This window comes from Chroicocephalus ridibundus, chromosome 10 (assembly GCF_963924245.1).
Source record: "Chroicocephalus ridibundus chromosome 10, bChrRid1.1, whole genome shotgun sequence".
Taxonomy (NCBI): domain Eukaryota; kingdom Metazoa; phylum Chordata; class Aves; order Charadriiformes; family Laridae; genus Chroicocephalus; species Chroicocephalus ridibundus.
In genome coordinates, this window is record NC_086293.1 from 4545597 (window position 1) to 4569495 (window position 23899).

The 23899-nt window shown below is 38.6% G+C and overlaps 1 protein-coding gene across 3 annotated transcripts in view; it reads right to left on the minus strand.

The window, feature by feature from the left end:
• The window catches only part of IARS1 (isoleucyl-tRNA synthetase 1), a 112607-nt gene that overhangs the window by 76548 nt on the left and 12160 nt on the right, over window positions 1–23899 (minus strand). For all 3 annotated transcript variants that reach the window (XM_063347595.1, XM_063347594.1, XM_063347593.1), the window contains 6 exons: window positions 23312–23394; window positions 14912–15029; window positions 12050–12197; window positions 10111–10198; window positions 6008–6068; window positions 4266–4361 (listed from right to left, as the gene is read on the minus strand). In XM_063347595.1, coding sequence (XP_063203665.1) covers window positions 4266–4361; window positions 6008–6068; window positions 10111–10198; window positions 12050–12197; window positions 14912–15029; window positions 23312–23394 — 594 coding nt within the window. The remainder of the gene's footprint in view (window positions 1–4265; window positions 4362–6007; window positions 6069–10110; window positions 10199–12049; window positions 12198–14911; window positions 15030–23311; window positions 23395–23899) is intronic.

A 23899-nucleotide genomic window follows, 5' to 3' on the forward strand; every position in this document is an offset into this window, starting at 1 on the left:
CCTGTAGCAGTAAGAAAAAAAAAATTAAGAAAAAGAGGGCCACTTCAGACATTCATGAACATAACTGAACAACAATGGTATCTTAGAAAAGACTAAAACAGAATTACTAGGGGAACAGAAAAGTTTGGATTTTCATTTCAAGAGTGAAGTCAAAGTAAGTCCATATCTTAACCAGTTGTCACTCCAGATTACCCACTTTCTTACCAGAGAACATTATTGGGGAGAACATTATTGGGGGTGGGAGGGAAGGGAGAAGGGGACAGCTGCAGTTCAGGCACCCGCAGCACATTCACAGATGAATCCTCAAAGAAAAAGGCCCCATCTAAGCCTACATCAGGTCAGGTTGCTTTTTTTGAGTCCTAGAGGTTCTTGTATTGCTGCCCTCACGAAACTGGGGAAACCACAGACTTCAGGAACAAAACCTGCAGTTTCATGTAGCGTGACACACAACCTGCAGTGAGCCTGCCCACCAACGCTGGCAGCAGTTGAACTGTTAGCCTCCCCTGTGCTTAGACCTCATCTACCTTCCGTAAAACGCAGCGCTATTTCATAGGAGTTGCATTCTAAAGCAATTTTTCAGCCTTGACCAAGGAGACCACACCAGAAGCAAGTGTGTAAATAAGCAAGCGCTCCATAACTAGCTGGATTTTCCTTTCTTAGCTATAACCAACACAGGTGAGCCAACTTTGGAGTGACAAAGCAGGGTTCCCATATCCTTTCTGTGGTCCTTACCCTGTACCTCAAACCCTACCCACTAGTCCCTGTAGCTACCAGCTCCCTCAAGCCAGATCTGGCAGATGTTGCTGGCTGATCCACAGCATATTTTACAATGATGAAACTCATTCATAGCAAGAGTGAAGTTGGCTACTTCACACACCACGGTATTACACATAGAAACAAAAAAACACTTCAGCTACAGCACTCGTTTACTCTAGACCATAGTCTCTTTCCACTCTCCAGCAGCTGTGGACAGCCATCACGATTACTCAGCCTCCACTTGGTCAATCAGCTTCTTCAGTCAATAGATTAAGCGAGATAAACTCATTCTCAGCTGACCTTTCATCAACTATTATTGCTGAGATACAGCAAGCAGACTGCCGTGTTTAAAATGTAGGCCAGATGACAGAACTAACGTCAGCCCTGATTTGGCAGTGAATTGTAAAAGGCTTTGAAGCAGCAGCCAGCAAAGACTACAAAGCTTGGCACGCTGACAGCCTAGCTAAAACATAATAACAAACCTTCCACTTCACAAGCCCCAGGTCAAGAGGTGGTTCAGTTCGATTTGCATCCCTGATGCAGCCATTGATATATAAAGGCCTTTGCTATTTTGGTTTTCTACAGTTAGTTCCTTTCTTTTGAAGAACTAGAACTTGAATGTAAAAGCTTTCCAGGCTGACCTGCCGTTTGATTTAATGAAGATTTGCTTCAGTAACCACAACCCAAGAATATATTCAGGCACATACAGAAATCCACAAATGTTAAGCTCCACTGGAAAGCTAAGACAAATTTCAATTCTTGCCAGGAGAGAAGTCATAGTGTTCACTTTTGTACCCCTGCCACAATTAGATCTCTCGGAAGATTACAAACTAAAGTTAAAAACCACACACAAAACGAATGAAGCAGCAGCTATTAAGCAGCTCATTGATGAGAACTCAAAGCTCTTCTATCTGAAATTAAAAAAAAAAACACATCGAAAAACATGAAGTCAAAAGGTTCACCTTCAGCACCTCGTAACAAAAATCAAGTATACTTTTGCAATTTACTGAAAAGAAAGTGCAACAGTAACTTATCTATGAAACTTCTGTGACTCAGTCTGAGCAGGCACTAGAAGTATAGGGCTTGTGTGCGAATTAAAATGTTACTAAAGCTTTTTAAGCTGACTGTAGATATGTGATGAAATGCCTGAGCAGCTGAATTTTAGTGTCATGTTAATCTGAAGGTACAATGAGTTGCCAGAGTTTTAATACAGGTCTGTCTTGTTCTATGAGCTTTAATTTTGATTTCTTTTGAACTAAAATAACAGCGTGCTCTGATATTGTGTGGCAGCTTATATTTGGCAAAAGCATCACACAAGACAATGAAACTACAAATCCTGGAAGTAAATGAAGGTGAATTTTTACTTTAAATTTTGTGGGAGAAGGATGTATTTCTAAGCTACCAGCAATACAGATTATGTATCAGTAAGTAGAATTAAAATAAAAAAAACCAAACAAGCTTATTTTCTATCCCTATTTATCAAAGGGACTGACTTACATTGAGGGGAAGGGATACAGACAAGATGTGACACTTTCCGTGAAGGACTGTGCTCTTTTTCTTCCCCTCTGACCCTCGCCTCCTGCTCCACTTACCCCGTTCCCCTTTCCTATTCATCTTCAACATGACAGTAAAGCAATTCGCAGGGAAGCCAATTAATTAGGAAGACAGTCCTGCCTAGAATCACTAGTTATCTCCCTTCTTTCACCTAAGCTTGTCTACTTAAAGGCAAACGTTTAATGCCAACACATGTAACGTTCACTATTCTACAGAGCCCACTGCACAATGATGAATTTCTGAACATAACCCAGGAGCCTTTGTGAGCCTTTCTGAACAAAAATAACTAGTGGGCTGTCAAAAGTGAACTACATGCATCCCGAAAGAAAAAGGTAGCAGCATTAAGTGCAACATATACTACGCATTTTCCTTCTAAAGGTCGCATATCCCATGCACTATAAAGTCAAGCTGCTCCTTAGCTAAAGAGTGCAAAGTTTTGTTTGTGATGTTAGTGTACTTTTTCCTCACATAAATAGTTTATGCATTATTTTTTTTCTTTGCAATGCATTTAACTGATACCCTCATGTTATTTTTAAAAAACAGTTATAATTGCTGGCTTCCCAGGAGAGAGAGAGAAAAGATTTTTTTTCTCCACTGTGTTTGCACACATCTCTGTGGGCTTGTAACAAAATCAAATATGAGAGGGCAGATAATCCTTGCTCTAACTGGCCAGCCAGGCTTTCCAACAAGCTGTTTCCAACAACTAAACTGTATTGTGCAAACACACAAGAAAAGAATACAGCAGCCAAGAAGTTTTTTCAGAGCTCCTTCTCTATTCTCTTCCTTTACTCCACCTCCTACAGCAAGAGCTCCTGCCCTAAAACCAAGCCTGCTCCCTCACCCCTCAGTCAACTCCTTGCAAGATTCAGCTATAGGGGAATATCTGAGGCGCAAACAGTGTGATAGGCTTCAGATGTCTTAAGACACTTTACCAATCACCATAAGTTTCTTTATTAACTAATAACATACAGCCCAGTCTGATTTTCTTTATTCACAGCCGTATTAAGCTGGGACATCTTTTCTTATCAATGTTCATCCTGACAAGGGAAACACCACAACGGATACACCCTTCAGAAAAATGCTGGGGGGGGGCGGGGGCGGACGGGACGGGACACAGAAGGGGACAGAAAAGGATGAGACATTTCACATGAATACAAAGAGGCCTATTACTAATGCCAACAGTTTCTGGAAATGATGACAGAGCGCATGGTCCAGGGATTGCTAATTGCTAGGCATTGGCAGCTCTATTGCAAGTTTTTTGACAGCATCTTTGGATAATGGCTGAAGACAGGACACTATACAAAAAGGACAATGAATCTAAACTAGTGCATTTAATTCATGCATCTAAAAACTGAAATGATGAAATCCATGAAAAAATTATCCCTCTTAACCTTCAGAAGAATAGACTGAGGGAAAGGACAATAAAGACGAAAAAAAGAACAGAGTGCAACAAAATCCTTTCACACCGAGGGATAAATTCTCAATACAAAACCAGTTAAAGCATTTTTTCATTCTCTAAAAGCCCAATGAGTAAGGAAATTGAAACGCTGAAGAGGGGCGGTGTGCTGAGCAGAACTGGTGTTACCGTCCAAAATTATCACTTAGCAAAGCCAGTTTTGACTATCAGTGCAACAGATCATTTCTTCTCCAAGCTGTAAATTTAGACTTTGAGAAATGCCAAGATCAACGACACCCAGAAGATACAGTTCACTTCACATACCACACAATAACCAAATCAAGGGACACCTAAAATCTGCAGTCTGGTACACAAAGAGCACCAGTGAACGACCGAACTCATTAGAATACGATGCTACACTGTATTCTCACATTTTTAAGTAGCAAATGAGAGGATTGTTTAATATCGTAGTCACCCTGAAAGGCAGTCCCCAGTAGCTGGAAAGCCAAGCAGCGTGTGTAGGAAGAAAACGAACATTAGACATGTAGTTCATACTCACTGCACCAAAATAGGGGGCCTGATGTACAACACCTGTGCCTTCCTCCTCCTTCACGTAACTGTCTACTACCACAGCAAAGGCACCTTTATCTTTGCACTGTAACACAAAAATATGTTTTTCATATATATATGTATACATATATATAGCAAAACAGAATTCTTAAGAACATGGAAGAGCCACCAGCCACCTGCAGGAGTAAAGAACTCCATCAAAAATAAGTGACACAGTAAAACGTGACATTCCTAACATTATTTAGTCATTTCCCATAGCTAAGGCACTGAGGCTATATACCCCATTTAAACAGTGTCAAATGTGATTAAATCTAAGACCTCTCCAGAAGGCCTCATAGTCAATTCTCTTCAAGCCACAGACGTTCGCACAGTTCTGTGCTTAACAAACTACAAATCAATACACTCCTGTGAGGATACAGTCAAGAAAGCTACAGGGATTCTACATACAGAAGTCTCCCTGCATTTCTGTATGCCCACTGTACCTTCTAATTTAAAAAGTTCGCTTTTATAGTAATGTATTTTCTTTATTTCCTCCAGAGTGTGAGAAGGTGCTAAGCATCAACTAAAAAAAAAACCAAAAAAAACCCCAAAAAACCAAACAACCAAACACTGAAAAAAAAAAAACCCACAAAAAAAACCAGAAAAAATTGCCAAGAAAGGAACTGACAAATTTCAGTGTGTTCAGTATGCAGATAATGAAAAATAAAGAGCTATTTTCTATTCCTTAATACAAAAGCAGTAAAAAAAATTACTGCAGTCACAGCTGAATGAAATATGTTACAAAATATTAGGTTTGGCTTGTTCTGAAGAGGGATATTTTGAGATAAGACATCCATTCTAAAAAAAACCAAACCGGTAGATGCCCATCTGCTCCTTAGAAGTACAGCAGGACTCAAAAAATTTATCCGTTCCAAACCTCTACATCTGCAGTCCCGTTTTTCAGATTCAACCACGACCTTTCTCTAGAAATAACAGGTCCTGCTCTCTACAGAGGTTTTCTCACCTTTGCCGATTTCAGCCCATGCTTCAGAACAGACATGCTTCACAAACGACCAAATCACTTACACAAGTTAACAGCTGCTTCTCCAGCAGTACTGTAATCCACTTCGAATCTTTGAAAAATGTATCCATTTTAAATCAGAATTACATTTTTAAAATGTAGAAATTCTCTACCCCCTCTCTTATTGCCATATATTCTATTATCATCTGCAGTGCTGTTAACTACATTAGACCTATGCAGTGCTTAAATGCTGCACAGGAGGACACCCATAAAAACAGATATATCCGTAGTTATTTTAGTAAAGACTTTTAACTCTTCAATGGAAAACACTACACGTCTGCAACTGTTATCCACAGCCAAAGTCATTCTCTTGTGAATAGAAAATTTGTGGACTTAACGGGCAGACAACAGAAGCTCGCCAGATGAAAAGATGAGAGAAACTGCCTATGTATTAATGTGAACTGGAAGTTTCTCTGCAATCTGAAGTCAAAGGACTGTTTATCACTGAGTTCTCACTCTGGGTGTATTTAAAACTTAAGGGAAAAAAAAAACCCACAAAAAAAGTCAACCTTCTGTTTTTCAACCTTTCACTAGGATTTTGAACTCCTTTAATACAACATGGGGTTTGTTATTAGGACACAAGACTTTTATAATATAAACGAGGAATACTGTGAATCGTTTTTACATTTGTCTTTGCATCCTGTATCGAACACCAAACTTGTTCATCTTACCTGAATAAAATATTCAAAAAGTGGTTTATATTTCTTGCCTTTAAGAGCAATGCCAGGAAACCTGAGGAGAAAGATTTGCACGAACACAAATTAACAACTTGAAATTTCCTTTTTCCCCACCCCCAACAGAATTTGACTTTTTAAGGTGAAGAAGAAAGTATTTTCTCCATAGCTTGCTTCCCACTTCTACACTACTTTGGCAATTTGGACTTTGGGTCAAAAACCGTAACACGTCTTAATGCACCTCTGCTAACAGTCAACAGGTACACTTGTATTTGATGGCCTTTCAATCAAGCAATCATTGTAAATGAATGAAGGTATTAAGCATTAATAACAGTATTTCTGGTAAAGCCCTATAGCTCAGCTCGTTCAGCAGAACTAAATAAGCACTGATCCAAACCACCTGAAAGTTATACGCATGGAAGATTGTGATACAGGGTACTGCAGCATTTAAAGCTCAGATGCCTCATTTCTTTTCCTGAAACTAAGCCTCCAAGCTCTCCACGGGCATCTCAGAGAAAGATCCAACACAGCCAGGACTGACTGTGGAACCAACTGAGCCAGACAAGAAATGCAAGACAGAGACAGAGCCTGTAAATCTGGCTGTCTTCAGGCTTCTGACGATAATCAACACAGATGGTGATTAGGTTGGGATTCACTGCTCAGAACTTTCCTCAAAATGAAATCTTCCATTTCAGTTAAAACACAACTTCTTCATTTAATAGACGGGATAGCTCTCTGAATGTGTCATGACTGTGGTCTTTCCCTATACTCTTCTCGATCCACATCTCCCAAAACAATGGTCAAACCATAAAACATTTGACTACTTCAAAGTGGGGAACTCTACAAAGCTGTTTCATTGTACAAGAAGGAACTCAAGCAGTATTTAATGCTAAGTTAAAGAGCATGACTCCTCAGCTCTGCATACATAATATCCACTAGGAAAATGGGAAATTTCTATTTTAAGCCACAGCTTCACGGATGGTTTATATATTTTATATTACAAAGAGCCTTAGGAATGTTTGAGGTGCTTAATCGTGATCAGATGAGAGAAAAGCATCCTAGTGCTCAGCCACACAGATGTGGGAATGCTCAGACACAGAACGTGAAGCACTAGAACTGGCTTAAAAAAAAAAGTTAAATTCTTATTTAACACAAGTGAAAGGTAATGCGTGTGGACCACATTCCTGATTTTCTCTTTTGAGATCTGAAATATTTTGTTTATCAAAGTCATGAACTTCAACCTGAAAATTTATATAGTGCTCCATTCTTATGACCTAAGTTATAGTAATAACAAACTCATTTAAAATCACTAGAGCAACCCTTCACTCTCAAGAGGTCAGAAATCTTTGTTGGATTCTCTAGAATCCAAAAAGAGACAACAGTGGAAAACAGTGTAAAGAAGCTTTAATATGCAAATAGACTGAAGTGTAACAGAAAGGGAAGAAAATCCTCATCAATAACTTCATATCTGCCACTGCTAAATAAAATAAGCCGCTGAAAGTGGGGTAATATAGCGAGACATTTGTGCAAAGCTGCAGCAAGTAAGTATTCTGATAAAGATGGTAGCCATCTCATCAGTGAAACAAAGAAGAAGTTTTCCCATTTGCTCTCACACAAAAACCTACCATCTGCACCTGGGAGGAAAAGGGAGAGAAAAGTCAGGTTTGGGGAGGGGAGGAGAAGGCTGAGAGTACTCAGAAGTTCAGATGACTTCAGATACAGAAAACGTTCAATAAGATCATTCCGCCTGCCACCTGGTATACAGCAAGTGTCACGATTTTCTCCCTTGAGGGCCTAACTGCCTGGGGATTCAAAAGTGAGCTAAAGAAAGAAAAGAGTTAATAGTAGAAATGGGAAAGTTCATTTTCATGAACTTATATACTTATAGATATAAATCTTTAGAAGATTCATTCAACTACCAGCTACCTCTTAATTGTCTCGCATTCCACATTTGAGAGAACTAATTTATTACATAACATAAAAATTGGAGCATGACCAAAAAAAGTCAGCTTAAGACCATAGCACTAATACAGAAAGAAGAAAAATATACCACTGCAATGAGAATAGAAGTTGCTAGCAGCCTTGTGCTGCTAGCCTTTGCACAGAGACGCAAAAAAAAAATCAAATCAAGTATTAGAGGGGAAAATAAGCAATGACAACTGAAACCTGTGTATGATTGTCCTCAAGAGCAGGTACTTCACAGTTTTGATAAAAACACCACACCAAAAAAGGCTGAAACGTTCAGTGTCTTCCTGGATACAGAATGACTGCAACCAGACTGAAATTAAATTTGTAGTATTCCATTAAAGGAAGAATTTGGAACTAACAGACAACAGATCAACAAGTATTAATACATCTACCTTGCTTATGTTTTTTTAAGTCTAAAGAACATGCATTAAAAATTATTTAAGAAAATAGAGTGGTTTTGGTAGAAGGCTGTTTTTAGACACTGAAGAAGTTGCAAGAGACTGGAAAGCAACACAGTACCTATATATCAAGAGAGAAATGGAGTACTGATGGACCTGAAAACCGGTCAGGTAAGCATAACAACCCGACTCAACCTTAAGTAACTGAATAGTTTTTAAGAAGTGACATGCTAAAGAACATACAATATGAGTTCATCAAGAACAAGTTACACCAAGCCAATTACTTCTTTTGAGGCAGGCTACCTAGCTTAGATAGCAAGCAGAGAGATTTAAGTCTTACTGGCAGTAAGACCTTTGACACTTTGCCATGTCATTCTGACAGACGCAAATGTTTTAACTGGGTGACTCTACATTTACACAGATGCACAATCGCTGTGAGAAAAAAAGTTACTGTTAATTCAATATCAGACTGAAAGAAAATTTCCAGTGGTATCCTGGCAGAGACTATCGTAACTCCAACACTACTCAATGGTTTTACTGATGACTCCGAAGGAGGAAAAAAAATCTGGAGATCAGAAGTTCTGTCAACCCTGAAGAATGAGAGCACTGAAAATCATCTTTATAAATTGAGTACCAGCTTAAATTGCTATAGAGTAAGTGATCGATGAAGAGAATTCAGTTAGGGGGTTGGGTGTATGAAATCAATGCAGAAATACAAACTAAGAATTACTCAACTGTCACAGTACGAGGCAGCAGAGTAGACAACGTCTTAAGCAAACATTCCAGCTCTATATTCCCCTAATTCAATGACTCCATGTAATTGCTTAGCTGAAAGAATCTGTATCCTCCTTTTTAAAAGTGTTTTTTATATGCAAAGCTTTTTTATATAAATGTTTTTTACGTGCAAAACTGATGCCAGTGAAGAAGGGTTGTTATTCTCAAAAAATTTTCTAGTCTGATTTTTTTTCTTTTATTGTGGTTTTGTGTTGTGTGGGGTTTCATTGTGTTGTTTTGTTTGCTTGTGTGTTGGGTTGGTTTGGTTTTTTTTTTACCCACTGCACAGGACTGAATAAAGTGAGCAAATAAATACTTGTTATATTTTATCTCTTTAACAGGTTGATGTCATGTACAAAAGATTTAAGAGAAGCCAAGCTACTTATTTTGTCTAAGAGAACCACAGAATTTAATACCTGCATCCCCTATCCAGTCTAACTTATTAAATAATTCATAGTTTTTCACTGAACTGAGATGAAGAAGCAGTCTTCAGAAAACATAACTGCCACTGACTACGTAACTTAGGTAGGCCATCCTAAGGAAGCAGTATTTACTTGCTAAAGACAATGGTTTTGCTTTTGCCCATTTGCCTTTAAATATTGACATAAAGTTTAGAAAGTGTTCAGCATTTGGACAATCTCCAGGGGTTTTTGAGACTTTTAAATTAAGTCTTCCTAAGGAAACACACAGGAAAAGGAAAAACTCAGGAACTGTTTTTTTTCCCCCCACCACAATACAATGATCCAGTGAAACTTTTCTTCTATTTGTAGCTTCATGTACAAGACCAATTTGTCCTAGTAAGTTTCAATCTTTTTTATAGATTTTTGCAAGATATACACACAAATTATCATCATGAAGGGAAACACATCTTTAGATAACTGCAAAATCCAACTTCTGGATACGTTTAACTCCTGATCTATAAAAATACTGGAAGTTAACGATAATAATTTATGTACTTGCCTGTCAAGTATCTCATATTCACTGTCAGATTTGTACAGTGCTATCAGCCTGGATTCCATCAAAATGTAAATCTTTCCTGTGGCATTATCTAGGATATAAAATAAAACAAAAAGTTACATAAATCTCAATTTAATACCCTCATTTGTACCATTACAAAACTTTTTGATTTATGCAGGATGGTATCATATCAGCTATCAAACTGCCCAGAATAATCCTGCTGATCGACCACTAGTTTCCAGCTAGTTCTTCCCGCTACAGCCACTCAAGGAACACTTTTCAAAAGTTAAGTTTATCAGCAACCACTGGATTAAACCCAAGTCCACTGATTTTCAGTGGGGTTTTTTGTCCCAAGAGACAGAAATACCCTACCTTGTCTATCATCATTGTGCCAAAGAAAAGCAATTGAAAAGTTTCAGTATATGTAACTGAAACAGAGGGAAACAATTGGAAGATGGAGGATTACTACATAAAATCAATATTATTAAGTTGACATCAGGGGTAATGATTGCATTTTATGCCGCCTTTCTCAGAATAACTACTCCAATCAATTTTATGCTTGGATTTCTTTTTAAAGGAAGTAAATACAAATAAAAAGTGAAATGTTACGAAGGAAACCCATTTTCTCCCCGCAAATAATCCCGATCTCTTAATTTCAATGACCAGTTTTATTAAGACTACCACCCTACCAACTTAAGTCAGGGTCATTATCCCACCAGCAGTCAGAAGACTAAAGACACCCAAACCTAACAACTCAGCATCGCAGGCAGGTGTAGGTGTTATTTCTGAAAGTATTCAATAACTTTTTGAGATGACCAAATTTATGTTAAGACTTTTGAAAACTGAAACATATTTAGTTCTCTCTTAAAACAAAGAAAACCAAAACACCTGGAGTTCACTGTAAAGGCCTCTGCAACTTTTCAAGTTTAACATCACTTTAGGCACGCATTAGATTCATGTGGTTATGTTGGAACTTGAACTTATATCTTTGGGATTTTTTTTTACTCCAGATTAAATGCCATCATTAATTTGACTACCTCTTCCCCTCCCCCCCCCCTTTTTTTTTTAAAGTACACTGAAAAGTCAGAAAAGGTGAGCAGTTTGGGAGAACCCGAAAATAGCAATGCAAGAAGTATTTTTATCCAAATTCTCGCTTACATTTTTATTTAAATAAAAGGGAGGTTATAGATCAAGATATAATTAAAGAGGACTGCATTTCAAGAATAAAACAAATTCCTTTCCCAAGTGAAAAGGGAGACACATCATAGCATCCTCCGCTACCAACTGAAAAAAACAATGGAACTGCAAACCCTGAAAAACTACTTGAAGCAGGAATGAGAAAAGCAACAGTCTATGTTGTTTAGGCACCCTACAAGGTCTGTTGCATACAATTCCTGAGCTGCTGGATGCTCTAATGAAAGAGATTACCTTATACTACAACTTGTTCAGTCAGGCACAACCAACTGGTCAAGAAGTAAGCTAAGGCACTTGGTCAAACGTACTTTTACATTGGAAACCACAGCATGTACCTTGCCTTACATTTGTGCTAAAAAAACCCCACACTTCAGTCAGGTTGAGACTAGCACAAGACATCTTGGGTCTGTTATCGGTTAAGGGTGTGTCTCTCAAATACAGTGTGACTTTAGGGAGACAGATAAAACATTTGGTCTTGTTCTGTATTTCAGCTATCGATATTTTTTAGGAAATAGTCCTTACAAAGCATGTAAAATAAAAAGAGCACCAGCAGTTGGAAACCACCAGCTACATGGGAAGTAAATCTTATCCTTCCAAATAACACTGATCCAACCCCAGCAGAGTACTACAAATTTAGCATAAATTTAGCACAAATTTAGCACAAATTTATCATAGAAAATACAAGTACATATTCACAGGCACTGAAGAAAGAAGTGTTCATTGTATGTCACCTTCAGTTAACACTTGCCTCTCAATTTCACATATTGCAATTCTGGATTAACGCAGAGGGCCAAATTACTAGGCAAGGTCCAAGGAGTAGTGGTCCAAGCAACAAGAGAAACACTTGCATCTTCATCCAGTGGGAAGCTCACAATCACTGACGGATCTTGAACATCCTTAAAAACAAGATAAAGTCAAAGGGGGGAAATGAGAGGAGGGAAAAAGGTGTACTGCAGGTATTAGTGAGAAAATACAAATCTAAGAAGTAGTAACTATTACTGCCATCCACCAAAACCTGTCTCGCAACTTGCCTAATTCGTCACTGTAGTGGCAGAAGGTGAAGTGGCAGCACAAGAAAGTCTGAAGAGAACACCAGTCGCAACATTTCTCCACATCAGTGTAAGCTGCCAACCCAACAAGGCCACAAGGTTAAAAATGAAGGTTAGCAGTGAGATTTTGGGAATTAGCTGCCAAAACACCAAAGAGAGCTGAGTGTCAGTTCCTTCAGGTACCTCTTATAATCCCATTTTAAAAGTCTATAATCAATCTCAACTGTCAAGAAAGTCAGCAGTTTCTCCAATACTGCTACAGAAAGCCTTTTCCCACCTTTTCCTCTAGAGTCAGGGAGTAGGAAGAATAGCCATTGCTTAAGAAGATGCAATCTCTTATTAAGAAGCTGTTGTTAACAAGAGAAAAATGTCCGGGGTACTAAGAAACAAGATTATGTCAATATTCAATAGTAAAAAAATATGAGGGAAGATGACCTTTGTCAGCTACTCTACATGAAACTTCGCCTCCAAATGAGTCGAAAGAATCCCCTGAAAACAAGTTTTTCTTTCAGACAAGCACAATCCTATTCAGTCACTTCACGTATTATGAAAACCAGATTGAAAAAACCCTAAATCTAATCTCGCAAATATGAAATTTTCACTATTAATTTTAAGTGCCAAATAAAAACGGGTGCCATGCATCTAAACCCTAAACACAGGAATAGGTCCTGTCCCCTCATCACGTCTAGCGCAAGGCACTCTGGTTTCCATCCAGCATCATGGAACAGTTAACGGCGTCATGGGACAGGCAGCTATTTATGTCTGAGCTAAGGGCTGCTCCAGAGGGAATGTTCTGTGAACATCTGGTGCAGTCAACAGTAAAACATAAATATTACATAACTCTGGAGCCGTGCTCAGTGCCAAGCAAAGATCGAGCCATCGCTACAGTTCTGTCTCTACCAATTGTTAAACAACACTGTAGGCTATTCACTTCGTTTTCTGAAGCACGAAGTTCACCAAGTAGATAAAAAACAACTGGCAAGCCATAAAAAAAAATAGCATCCAGGCTGCCAAGTAATGGCATTGTATAATGTTTTATCTGTTCACAAAATTATGCCTGCTTTCATCTGAAGCCAACACTTCTTCAGTTAAATGTAATACAAGCTGCTGACATAGTTTACTCAAGTGCACATTAGACAACTAACTCAGTTTCTAAACATGCTTCTTGTGTCCTGATTCTCACAGGATCGATAAATGGAAGCCAAAGCGTCTTTCCACAGTGAGAAAGATAACAGCTGCCTTACACCCAGAAATGACTGGTCTCACCAAGAACAAATTGTGTCAGCTTACAGACCCTTTGACATTTCAGTCTTCAAAATACCACCTCTAGCAGACAAAAAAAAAAATAAATATTTGTGCACAAAGCAGCAGAGCAGCACCCCCCACACACACACTCTATTGGTTCTAGGGTAAGAAATCACATCTAAATATTTCATTAAGACTTCAGAAGAGAAAAGAGTTTTGTGCACACACACACACAAAAAACCCCAAGAACAAAACAGTCTTTTTTCTAAAGAAAGCTCATTAATCTGAGCCTATATGAAGTGTCAGTTAGTAAGTATGAGCAAAGTAATTGTTGCAGTTGTCAGACAGCCACAGATACTGAGGTATCTTTGCAGGTCTCACTTTCTTAAATCACATAACCCTTATTCTTCCGTATGGTCAAATACCCCTCAGCAATACTAAAAACTCTAGTATCGGTGGACTGCATTGTACTACAAATCTATCTAAACGTTTGTTTTGAAAACACTACTTTTGGCCAACAAATTGGCCTTTTTTAAGCAAGATGTAAAAGAGACCAGGTGTACAATTTGTGCCAGCTCTCTGCTGTAACAACATAAGTGAAAGATTTACAATATAAGGATGTGGAGGCCTGGGTGGGGATTGGAAAGGATGGAAATGTCCACAAACTAACATGAAATTTGGAAAACTGGCACACAGGTTCTGCCTTCACATATGTGAACATACGTTTGTTGCAAATGAGAAGCTGCGCCTACTATATCTAGCCACACATTTTTAAAGGCACATCTTATAAAACATAGCACACCATACATTATATTAGGTAACACATTTCCTGGAATGCCTCAATCTAAACTAATGATTCTTAGAAGAGCTAAAATCCTACTGCCCTTCAATCAAACATGGTCTTTTGACAATTCTTACTAATTCCCTCACAGAAGATTTCAACTCTGTCAAGGACCTTCCTCTTTTCAGATCTGCACAGATAGGGACAGCTGCCACTATCCTCTAAGTACTTACCATAAAAACCCAACACAGGGCAATACTCATCATGAGAGCCCACAGAATGAGAGTAATTTACCAGAATAAAACAAAGTATGTACTTTATATGCCTGTGAGTATTAAGAACAAGGAAAGAAGAAGAACAGGGAAGAAGGCTGAGATCAAATGATCCAAACAAATATGGCATACTGTATTTTTCTAAGAGCGTAGTAATATGCTTACCTACCATCAAGCAAAAAATACTGAAGCTTTCCAAATCCAAATTGAAGACAATAGAGAAATCCGATTGCAACCTATAATGTAGACATATACTGACTTACCTTGTAATTCTGATGGGATTCAAAGTTTGAGAGTGGAGTGTTGCATGCAGTTGAAAAAGGCATGACCTTAACACCTCTATACACCAGTCCTTTGTCATACAGTTGCTTGAAAACCCACCTGGAAGTAAACAAGGAACATGGAAAAAGCACTTTGTGTTTCAAATTCAGTAAATCAACTGCAAAATGGGATTCTGCTCTAGCAGGATTGCTGTTCTGAATTACACCTTTTTTAAACAATCAATTATCAACTACAGACAATATTTGCAAGTCAAAAGGAAAGAGGTAAATTGATTGCAACTATATTTCTGACTGATTTTTAGCTTTGGCTGATTCTACTGGCTTGACTTTCCATGCACTGACTGCACAGCACATTGTATTTGGATGAAACACAAATTTGTATTGCTGATTAATCTTTATCAAACTTCTTGAATACAAAGACCACCTGAAATCTGAACTATCAACAAGGCTGAAATCAGTCATAATTTAGAAAGACGACGTGTAGTGACATGGCTGCTCGCTTGTCACATGATCTTAAGCACCTACTACTGCAACCAGTGCTATAGAAGAGAGACCGGTACAAGTTAGATACCTGTAACCACCCCAAGTAAATCCTGACAACCTGAGGAGCATTTTTCACAAGAGGGCACAGCTAACCATGCAAAGTAATGAACTCAGTTTTATGGTCCCACAATTTACATTAATGTTCTCCTTTATTAGCTCATCTCACTCTGGACTCAGTTCCTGTCCAAGATGACAGTCTCACATCAAGCTTTAACTCTGCTTATGAAATCTTCAATTACAGCCTGTAGCATATTTGGATCCTTACATCTTCTTGAAATAATCAAGAGAGCACTTAATATTACAATATAAGAAATTGAGTCAACGCTCAACGAAAGCTGGGAGAGAAATATACTTCACGTAGCAACTCATCAAGTGTCCACATGATGGACAAACCCCCACATTTCTCTGTATCTGAATACTGCAGGGTTTGCTACAGGATCATCAACATTTATCAGCTTCTCAGGTCTCACTGACTTGCACACTTAGTGGGATAGTCTGCACGTTGGCTACCTGCAGGAGATGGCAAGCCTTAAGTAATCATGCCAAATTCAACTCAAGAATCAGTTTCTGCAGCGTCCGGCCATTTCAAATTCCACATCCAAGTTGTTAAACACTGCTGACTTTAAAAACTTCTTTACTCAAACTATGTTTTCTAACGATCCTGATCACTTTTCTGGGTCCCTTTCCAGATAAATAGCTCATTGCTAAGCAACCAACCCCATCCTGGCAAGCAGCACTTTTTTCAGCAGGCTGTCATTTTGTGCTTGAGAATCTGGACCCGTATTTAAGTCAGTGTCTTGCCTTCTATCTTTGAAATCCTAATCTTCAAGGCAAAAATGCAAGCAGATTATTGCAGTGATTTCCATCTGCAGCCTGAAACAAGAACATCAAAAGATATGCACTGGCTTGTCCTGAAGTCATACGGTAACTTAATCAGAATAATTATTATCCCTGCAGATCAGACAGTTGGAGAAAATACAGGCTGTCATATAGAGAAGACACGCAGTTCACTCAGATTCATCCATGGGCCTCTATTAAAAGTCCAGCATTTCCTATGAGTAGTCACTAACACGATAAAAATCAAATAATCTGACCTCTAAGATGGACAAAGGCTTACAGACCCTCAGCAGCATCAATTTCTGCCACAGAGGAGCCAAACCCAGATGTCCTTCAGAGCTGTGCGCTCCAACAAAGGTATACCTTACCTTACATACATAATTCAAAAGTAACTTCGTTAAAGTAATAAATGTCACTCACAGGCAAGCTGTGGCTGCCTGACCCCTAACCCAAATTCAAAACATAACAGTGAGTGCATCTGTTTTACAACAGAAACTGTATCAACTTGCATAAATGTGAATCAGTCTTTTATAAAAATGATTCGTGAATATAGTTTCATCAACTTTCAGCATATAAATTTGAGCTGGCTAATTGCAGAAGTTTTCATGCAAGTTAAAAAATTTCAAATGTATGCTTACCAGCTCAGAGCATAATTAATGCAGACTGTGACAAGTGACAGCAGTTATACTGAAGGTGTTCTACGTGCCTTTCAAAAACAGTTAACTAAAATATCTATAGAAAAAAAAGCTCCACTTTATCTCTACTCTCTAAAGAACACTGCCTACTAACAGCATAGAAGAAAACTCCTCAGAGAAACACTGCATATTTAATTCAGCTGTAAATATAACTGTAAACCTCAGGAAAGGTGAACGCTAGATGGAGCTGCCAAGTTAAAAATCCAAGCCAGCATCTCCCTCTTGTGGCAGTTCTGCCCTGTTGCAAACCAAGCGCTCCCCAGCTGTTCGGCTACTGAGCGAAAAGGTGGGTTTTCAAACGGCAGCATCCTTCAGACAGTTCCTAACGACCACTCGTTTGTAGTTTATCATAACCACTTCCCTCAGACAACCATTCCAACGTGGTAAGTAGAACTGTGATTGAGTCAAGACGGCTGCTTGATGCAACAGCTCCTGTTATCACTACAAAAAGCCGATTTGTTATCTTGAAAAACACCTAACTGGTTTCCTTCACAAGAAAGCTTCTTAGAACAGCACTTGTGAGGCCATCAGAAATGCACTGGAGATGACTCCCAAAGAGCTTCCTGCCAGCAGCGCTGCCCACCTGAAACAAAGCAACTGCTGAAGATGAACCTAGTGACAGCAAGAGTCACACGCAGGGGGTATCATCACGTTTTACTTAAAAATGCAATACATGGTATTTTAGACAACGACCTATCAGTGTTTTAACCCTTATGTTAGCAAAGCGTTGACAATTTGCTCTGGGTTTGTAAGCCAAAATTGAAATTGCAGCCCTTTCTGGAAGAAATGAGCTAATAAAAAACCCCACAGACCTCCTTTCTTCTGACAATCAGAAAAAATTTATTCACAGAAGTTAGAAACTAAACACTGTTCCCCTAAATTCTGTTATGTTTTTCCTCAAATGTAAGTAAATTTAGTTGCGTGCTCTTGACTGTGGGAGCAGCACTTACCTGCTCCTTTTCTGAAGAAAAATGAGGTTAGGGAAAAGATGGATTCAAAATGCGTATTTCAGCCACTTGTTAACACAGAATCCGGTCCCTAAAGATGCAAGGTAGCTTTAACTTCTAAAAAGCATGACAAACTGAAAACAGTTTGTTGTTCTTAAAGTGTCACGAAGGGATGATACAACTGGTTCAAGCCCAGTCAGTAACCAAGACTGTGAGCCACTCTCTCCATCGGCATAATTTCCAAGAAATTAGAACTTTGCTACAATATTCGTTGATCCAGGTCACATATACACCATGCAAACACCACATGGCTATAACAAAACTACAAAGGAAGGTTTTGCTTCCAAAAGATACTGAATCAGTATCTCAAATACTCAAAATAAATACTCAAATACTCAAAACACCCTTGGCATTCCACACAAAATCCAACATCCCAGTATCCTCTGGCAGATGCCAAAGCAAGCTGCCCTCTTCAAACACGTACATTCGCTTCCCATCAAAGAGAAGGATCTTAGAGCTTCTCAAGTTCCTAATGCCATTCCTTTAGGGTATCAAATGATTTCAAGTGGTTCTGTTTGCAATGACTCAGTATCTAAGGACTTTCTCTCCTCGCTCTCCAGAAAATGAAAGTATTCATTACTAACATTGAGAAATTATTTTCCAAATCATATAAAGTGCTTTTCCCCCTTTTTTTTCTTTTTAAAGAAAAAACACCAGGAATTGTAAACTCAGTAACTGGCAAAGGCTAAAAATAAGGTGGGCAAAACATTACAACAGCAGGATCTGGAAGCGTATGATTTCAACGTATCCATGGCAGTATAGATAAACGAACAAAATTACTGCCCTGTGACCTAGCAGCAGTTCATGTCAAGATAAAATGACAATTTAACAGCCCCCGTAGACTTCGGAAAAAAAAAATAAATCCCAAACATGACACTGTGTAAGAAGCCCTGTCATCTAACAGTTCAGCAAGCAGACTGCATCCAAACAGCACATGAGGCAGCTGAGATTCTGAGGAAAAGGTTCTCCTGTGAATCACAAGCAACACTTGAAAGACAAGATAAAATCAAAAGAAAGCAACGATCAAACACAGATGCATGGAGATGAAAAACAGAAAAGTACTCAAACAACACTGGATGTGAAACCAGAAAGCATAAATGTAAGAGGAACAGTAAGTCCAATAGCAAACACAGACAGTCTGTCTTTAGAATAGCATCTTCGCAAGTCACCTTCTCAAGGAAGACAGGAAAAGCATGTGTTCTGGGGCCTAGGAATCCTAAGTGCAGAAGCTGTCAAGTCTTATGTTCAACTACCAGTGCAAGCTTTAAAATCCCAGCATATAGAGATCATTCTGCTTCAGGTGTACCCTCCAAGCTGTAGTTTTTGGATCAGAGTTGAATGATTCCGGATCAAGCCAGAAGTGCAAGATACCTCTATAGAAGAAAATGTAAATATTTAAAACTGATGCTAGACTTACCCCAAAGATCACCCAACTACGTAGGAGTTTAGTGTATTTCTCCTTCAAAATACAGGTAAAGAGATAACACAACAAGAACTGGAACGGTAAGAAGATAACAACAAGAGGACTGGAGCACTAAATGCACAAAAGAAATACAAGTATAAGAAAAAACCTACAGATACCTAGTAGAAAGATGGACAAAACAGATTTCTTATGAACAGTATTTCTCTAGAGAATCCTTGAAGCGTCATGGAATACACAAAATGCAATAGTGATTCCTACTGGGACCCAGAGGTCTGCTGTTCTGAAATCATTCCGGTTTAGTGCTGGATAAACTCCACATGCAGAAAAAAAAATGAAGTCAGAAAATAACTTTTACTGCTTACACAGAAAACAAACAAACAAAAAAATCCAACATAACAATGCAGTTGCTTTGATCTTTACTGCAAACCTGTCCTCCTCTCAATGGGGAGTCCCCATTCACCTGCTCACTGAGAAGGCCTAAGGCAGCTGGACACAGTATGAAAAAAACTTCATGCCAAAACAAAAGCAAAGCTACACACAGGTACTCAAGGAAATGTTCCAGTCTCAGGAACTACCTACAATCTCCTCAGCTGCAGCTTAGAAGTAGTGTGGTGGCACCCTGAGCCTGATGCTACTACAGAACATCGAAGGGCAGGGCTGCGAGGCCAAAGGCCACTCCTGGTGAGGAAGGACAGAGAGGTTCCCTCTTAATGACAACCCTCAAAGGAAAACTGAAGCTGCAGCAACTGACATGGGTTCAGCTGACGGAAGGCAGAAACAGACAAAGTGTCCCATCACCAAAGGGAGCTCCATACTGCGTTGTCACAATAAACCAGAGTTTTCAGTGTACAGCCATGACCTCACACATGTAGAGTACCAATTTTCTACGGTAACTAGGAATGTTTTTCTTTCTCCCCCCAGCCACTATCTAGTGTTATCACAGAAGGACTCAAGAGTATCTTCTTAAGGTACAGAAGTAGCTAAGAAGTATTCAGACCACCTGTGGTTTCACACCATACATATGAGTCTTCCAAAACATACACGAAGCTTTCAACTGTTTTTAAAATTGAATTATGCTGGGACTGCAATTGCTAAATTTAGCCACGAGATGGTGATAGAAAGCTGTTTGATTAACCCTGGTGACGTTGACATCAAAAACCTCTAGTCATGAGACCCAGGAGCGTGCCACAGCTCTGACCACAGAGCTATTCCCCTCCTCTCCTCAGCACTTCACAGGCTGTTTCCCCAGTAGCCAGGCAGAGCTGTTCTGGAGGTGTGAACTCGCAGCCGGGCTGAGAACTATGTAATAAGTCAGTAGTAAAGACAATAATTTACTAGTTGACTTTTTTTAAGCTCACATACTTCTTTCAGACCAACTGTAGATTGGTAAAAAGTTTAAGATGACGTCAAACCGCTCTCACTTTCACTGCATCCATCTCATGAGCTGTACAAAAAAAACAACTGTATTTTGCACATTTGTCCCACGCTAGCTCAAAATCATCATTCTTATTGTATTGTGAAGGACACTTTTTCACTGAGATTCAAGCTGTCTGCAAACTGGATTTACAAGTTTTACAGAATTAGAACTTAAAAGTTCTAGTTGAGTTATTTAAGACATGAAGAGTTGTCTACACCTTCATACAAGAAACCACTGCAGTGCCACTGCTCAATGACATTCAATGTTCCCTGAAAAATTCTACCAGGATGCCACAATTTTATCATTGCATGAAGTTTTGCCGTAAGTCAAAATTTAGCAGGCTGAAAATTCATTCTATTCTGTCGGCCACCACACAGCACAGCACCAAAATGCTTACAAAGCAGCCATTTCCAACAAACCCATTATAAAATATGAAAAAGAATGCTCTCTAGCATCCTGAGCTTGTACAGTATCTCTACAAAACAAGATAATATTAACAAGATATATATATTTGGGATCTGAGTCCTAAACTATTTCAAGTCTAATTAATTCGGATAAAAATCAGCCATCACTAGAAACAGCATTTATCGTAAGCATTATGCTAGCTTACTGAACTCGACATAAACATCATGGATGAAACATCACATTTCAAAGAAAGTGAGAAATTCCAGTTGAGACCACTCCAGAACTGCAAGCCTCAGGAAAAGCTAGAGACAACAAAAAATAACCTAAACAGATAGGTTCAGTCGATTAAAAGACTAATGACAAAATCCTTACCACAAAATCCATGGTTGCCATGCTCACTACTATTATTATTGTCATCATCAATGGTTTTTTTCTGGGCTTAAGAGCAGCATTCTACTCCCACATGCAGAACAAAACAAAACCCCAAAGAAAGGCAAAAAGAAAGATAAAAACACTGGACAAGCCAATATGGTCACCAGGTTACAGTCAATGCAGAAATTAATCTGCAGTTTCTCTTTTGTACTTAACTCGACATTAAAGTTTTAGAATTTTTTTTACTTTAAAAAAGAACTTGCATTAAAAAAATCAAATCAATTGTAAGAAAAGCACACTAAAATCTACTGTTCAAATGAATGCTCTTAATGGACACAAAATGTAACTTCAGTTACACAGATTTTCAGTTTGAGGATTGCCTAGGTAACAATCTGATTTTTTTAGAAAATTGTACACTACCCTGTCAAAAGCAGTACTGTAGCTACAGTTAGTGCTCTCTTTAAGCATTATCTCTCTTAGCCTTGAAACAGGCATCCCGCATTCCTTTTCCATTCCCCTGCTCCATTCACTCTATGCAAAAGCTGGTGGTTCCACCTCCTGCTCTACTGCGAAAGCAAGCTGGCAACTGCACTGCAACATGCCCCTCCAAGCCTTAGAAGACTTTCCAGAAAACCTAGGGTTTTTTTAAAAACAGACTTTTAAAAATGTATTTCATTACATGATTACACAGAAAATTAATAGCACCAGGAAGCAAACAAGCACAAAATTGTCTGCCTACACCTTCCTGAAATCTCATACCACAGAGATTTCAGATCCAACGTTTGTATTTTAGAGTCTGTACGCAAAGCAAGCATTACAGGAGGTAACCTCTGTAAGGCAGGTGAAAGACCAGAAATCCTTTATAATAACTATACGTAACTAACTATACAATTAAGGGTTATTAGTGAAACTAATTTAGAGAACACCAATAATACTTTAATACGCATATAATTTGCTTTTCAATGGCTTTTTGTAAGCACATACTCTGCTAAACCTCTCCCTGCAATTCACCTTGTAATTCTATCACCTGAAGGACTCAATGTTGCCATTTTTTCCACTGTGTTCGGTCCATTTGATTGTCCTTAACATATTAGGTCATCTTGTCTTTTGGAATTCCAACAGTCACCCTGAATACATTGCCAAAATACCCGAACTTTACTTAGCTCTGCACCAGGAGTCCAAGACAGTTGTCAAACTATGCTGCCAAGAAAAAGATAACAGCAGACTCCCAGCCTCTAAGTTCAGGCTTGAAGAAGAGATTTAGAGCTAAACAGAGTTTGGGTAGTTTGCCTGTTTGCAGTTGACAGTGTGAAGAACATCAAGAATGTAGAGATATAATGTAATTCCCTAAGCCAAGCAAGGAACATAGAAGATCTTCATAACTGCTTTTAAGTTGATTCGGAGCAGCAAGATTTCAGGGCCCCATAAAAGCAGTACTGCTGTACCTTGTTTTGAAAAACGCTACTACCCTGAAGAAGAAAAAAGTAGGTCAATTAATCCCTTCACTTCCAACATCAAGAAATTTCATATCACCTGAATTACTTTGCCCATCGTTTATCTGAATTTGGCAAATTTCAGAACAGTTCTAGTGATGTGTGGACCAATACACGTTTATAATAATTGAAGCCTTCTTAACATTTCAAATTCATGAAGCATATATGCAACATATATAAGTTAACTTACCACACAGACTCCATGAACTCAGGATAAAGAGTTTTATAGTCATTTTCAAAATCAATCCAGCGTCCTAATCTGGTAACACTGAACTGTTAAGAGACAAACACACAGATTGAAAGACAACTTAACATTAAATATCATGATACATTGCCAATATTTATTCTGTAAAACAGCTTGATTTTTCAGTGTTGTGTTTGTCCTGTATCAGTGAAACACATCTGCGAAATATTTTAGCCTGACAATAGTTCAAAACAGTGTTATTTAAACAGTCAAAACCAAGCAAAGAATGAAACCATGAACATAACTGCCCAGAACCAAGGTCACACAACAGGCAAACATATTCAATGCTACTAATCTGAAGCGGTGGATCATTACGATCATTCACCAAGTAGAAATGGTGGCTCACTCAAGGTTCAGTCAAGGTTCAAATGCCTGAAAATTGCCTTTTTTTTTTTTTATTTACAGTGGTCTTGTTTCTATTTTTAAAACTACTTATTGCAGAGACAGTCAAAACCTAGAACATATAGTCTATCAGCTTTCAGTTATACGAAAACATGATGTAATTCGAAGACAAAGAAATGCTGAAAGAAACTG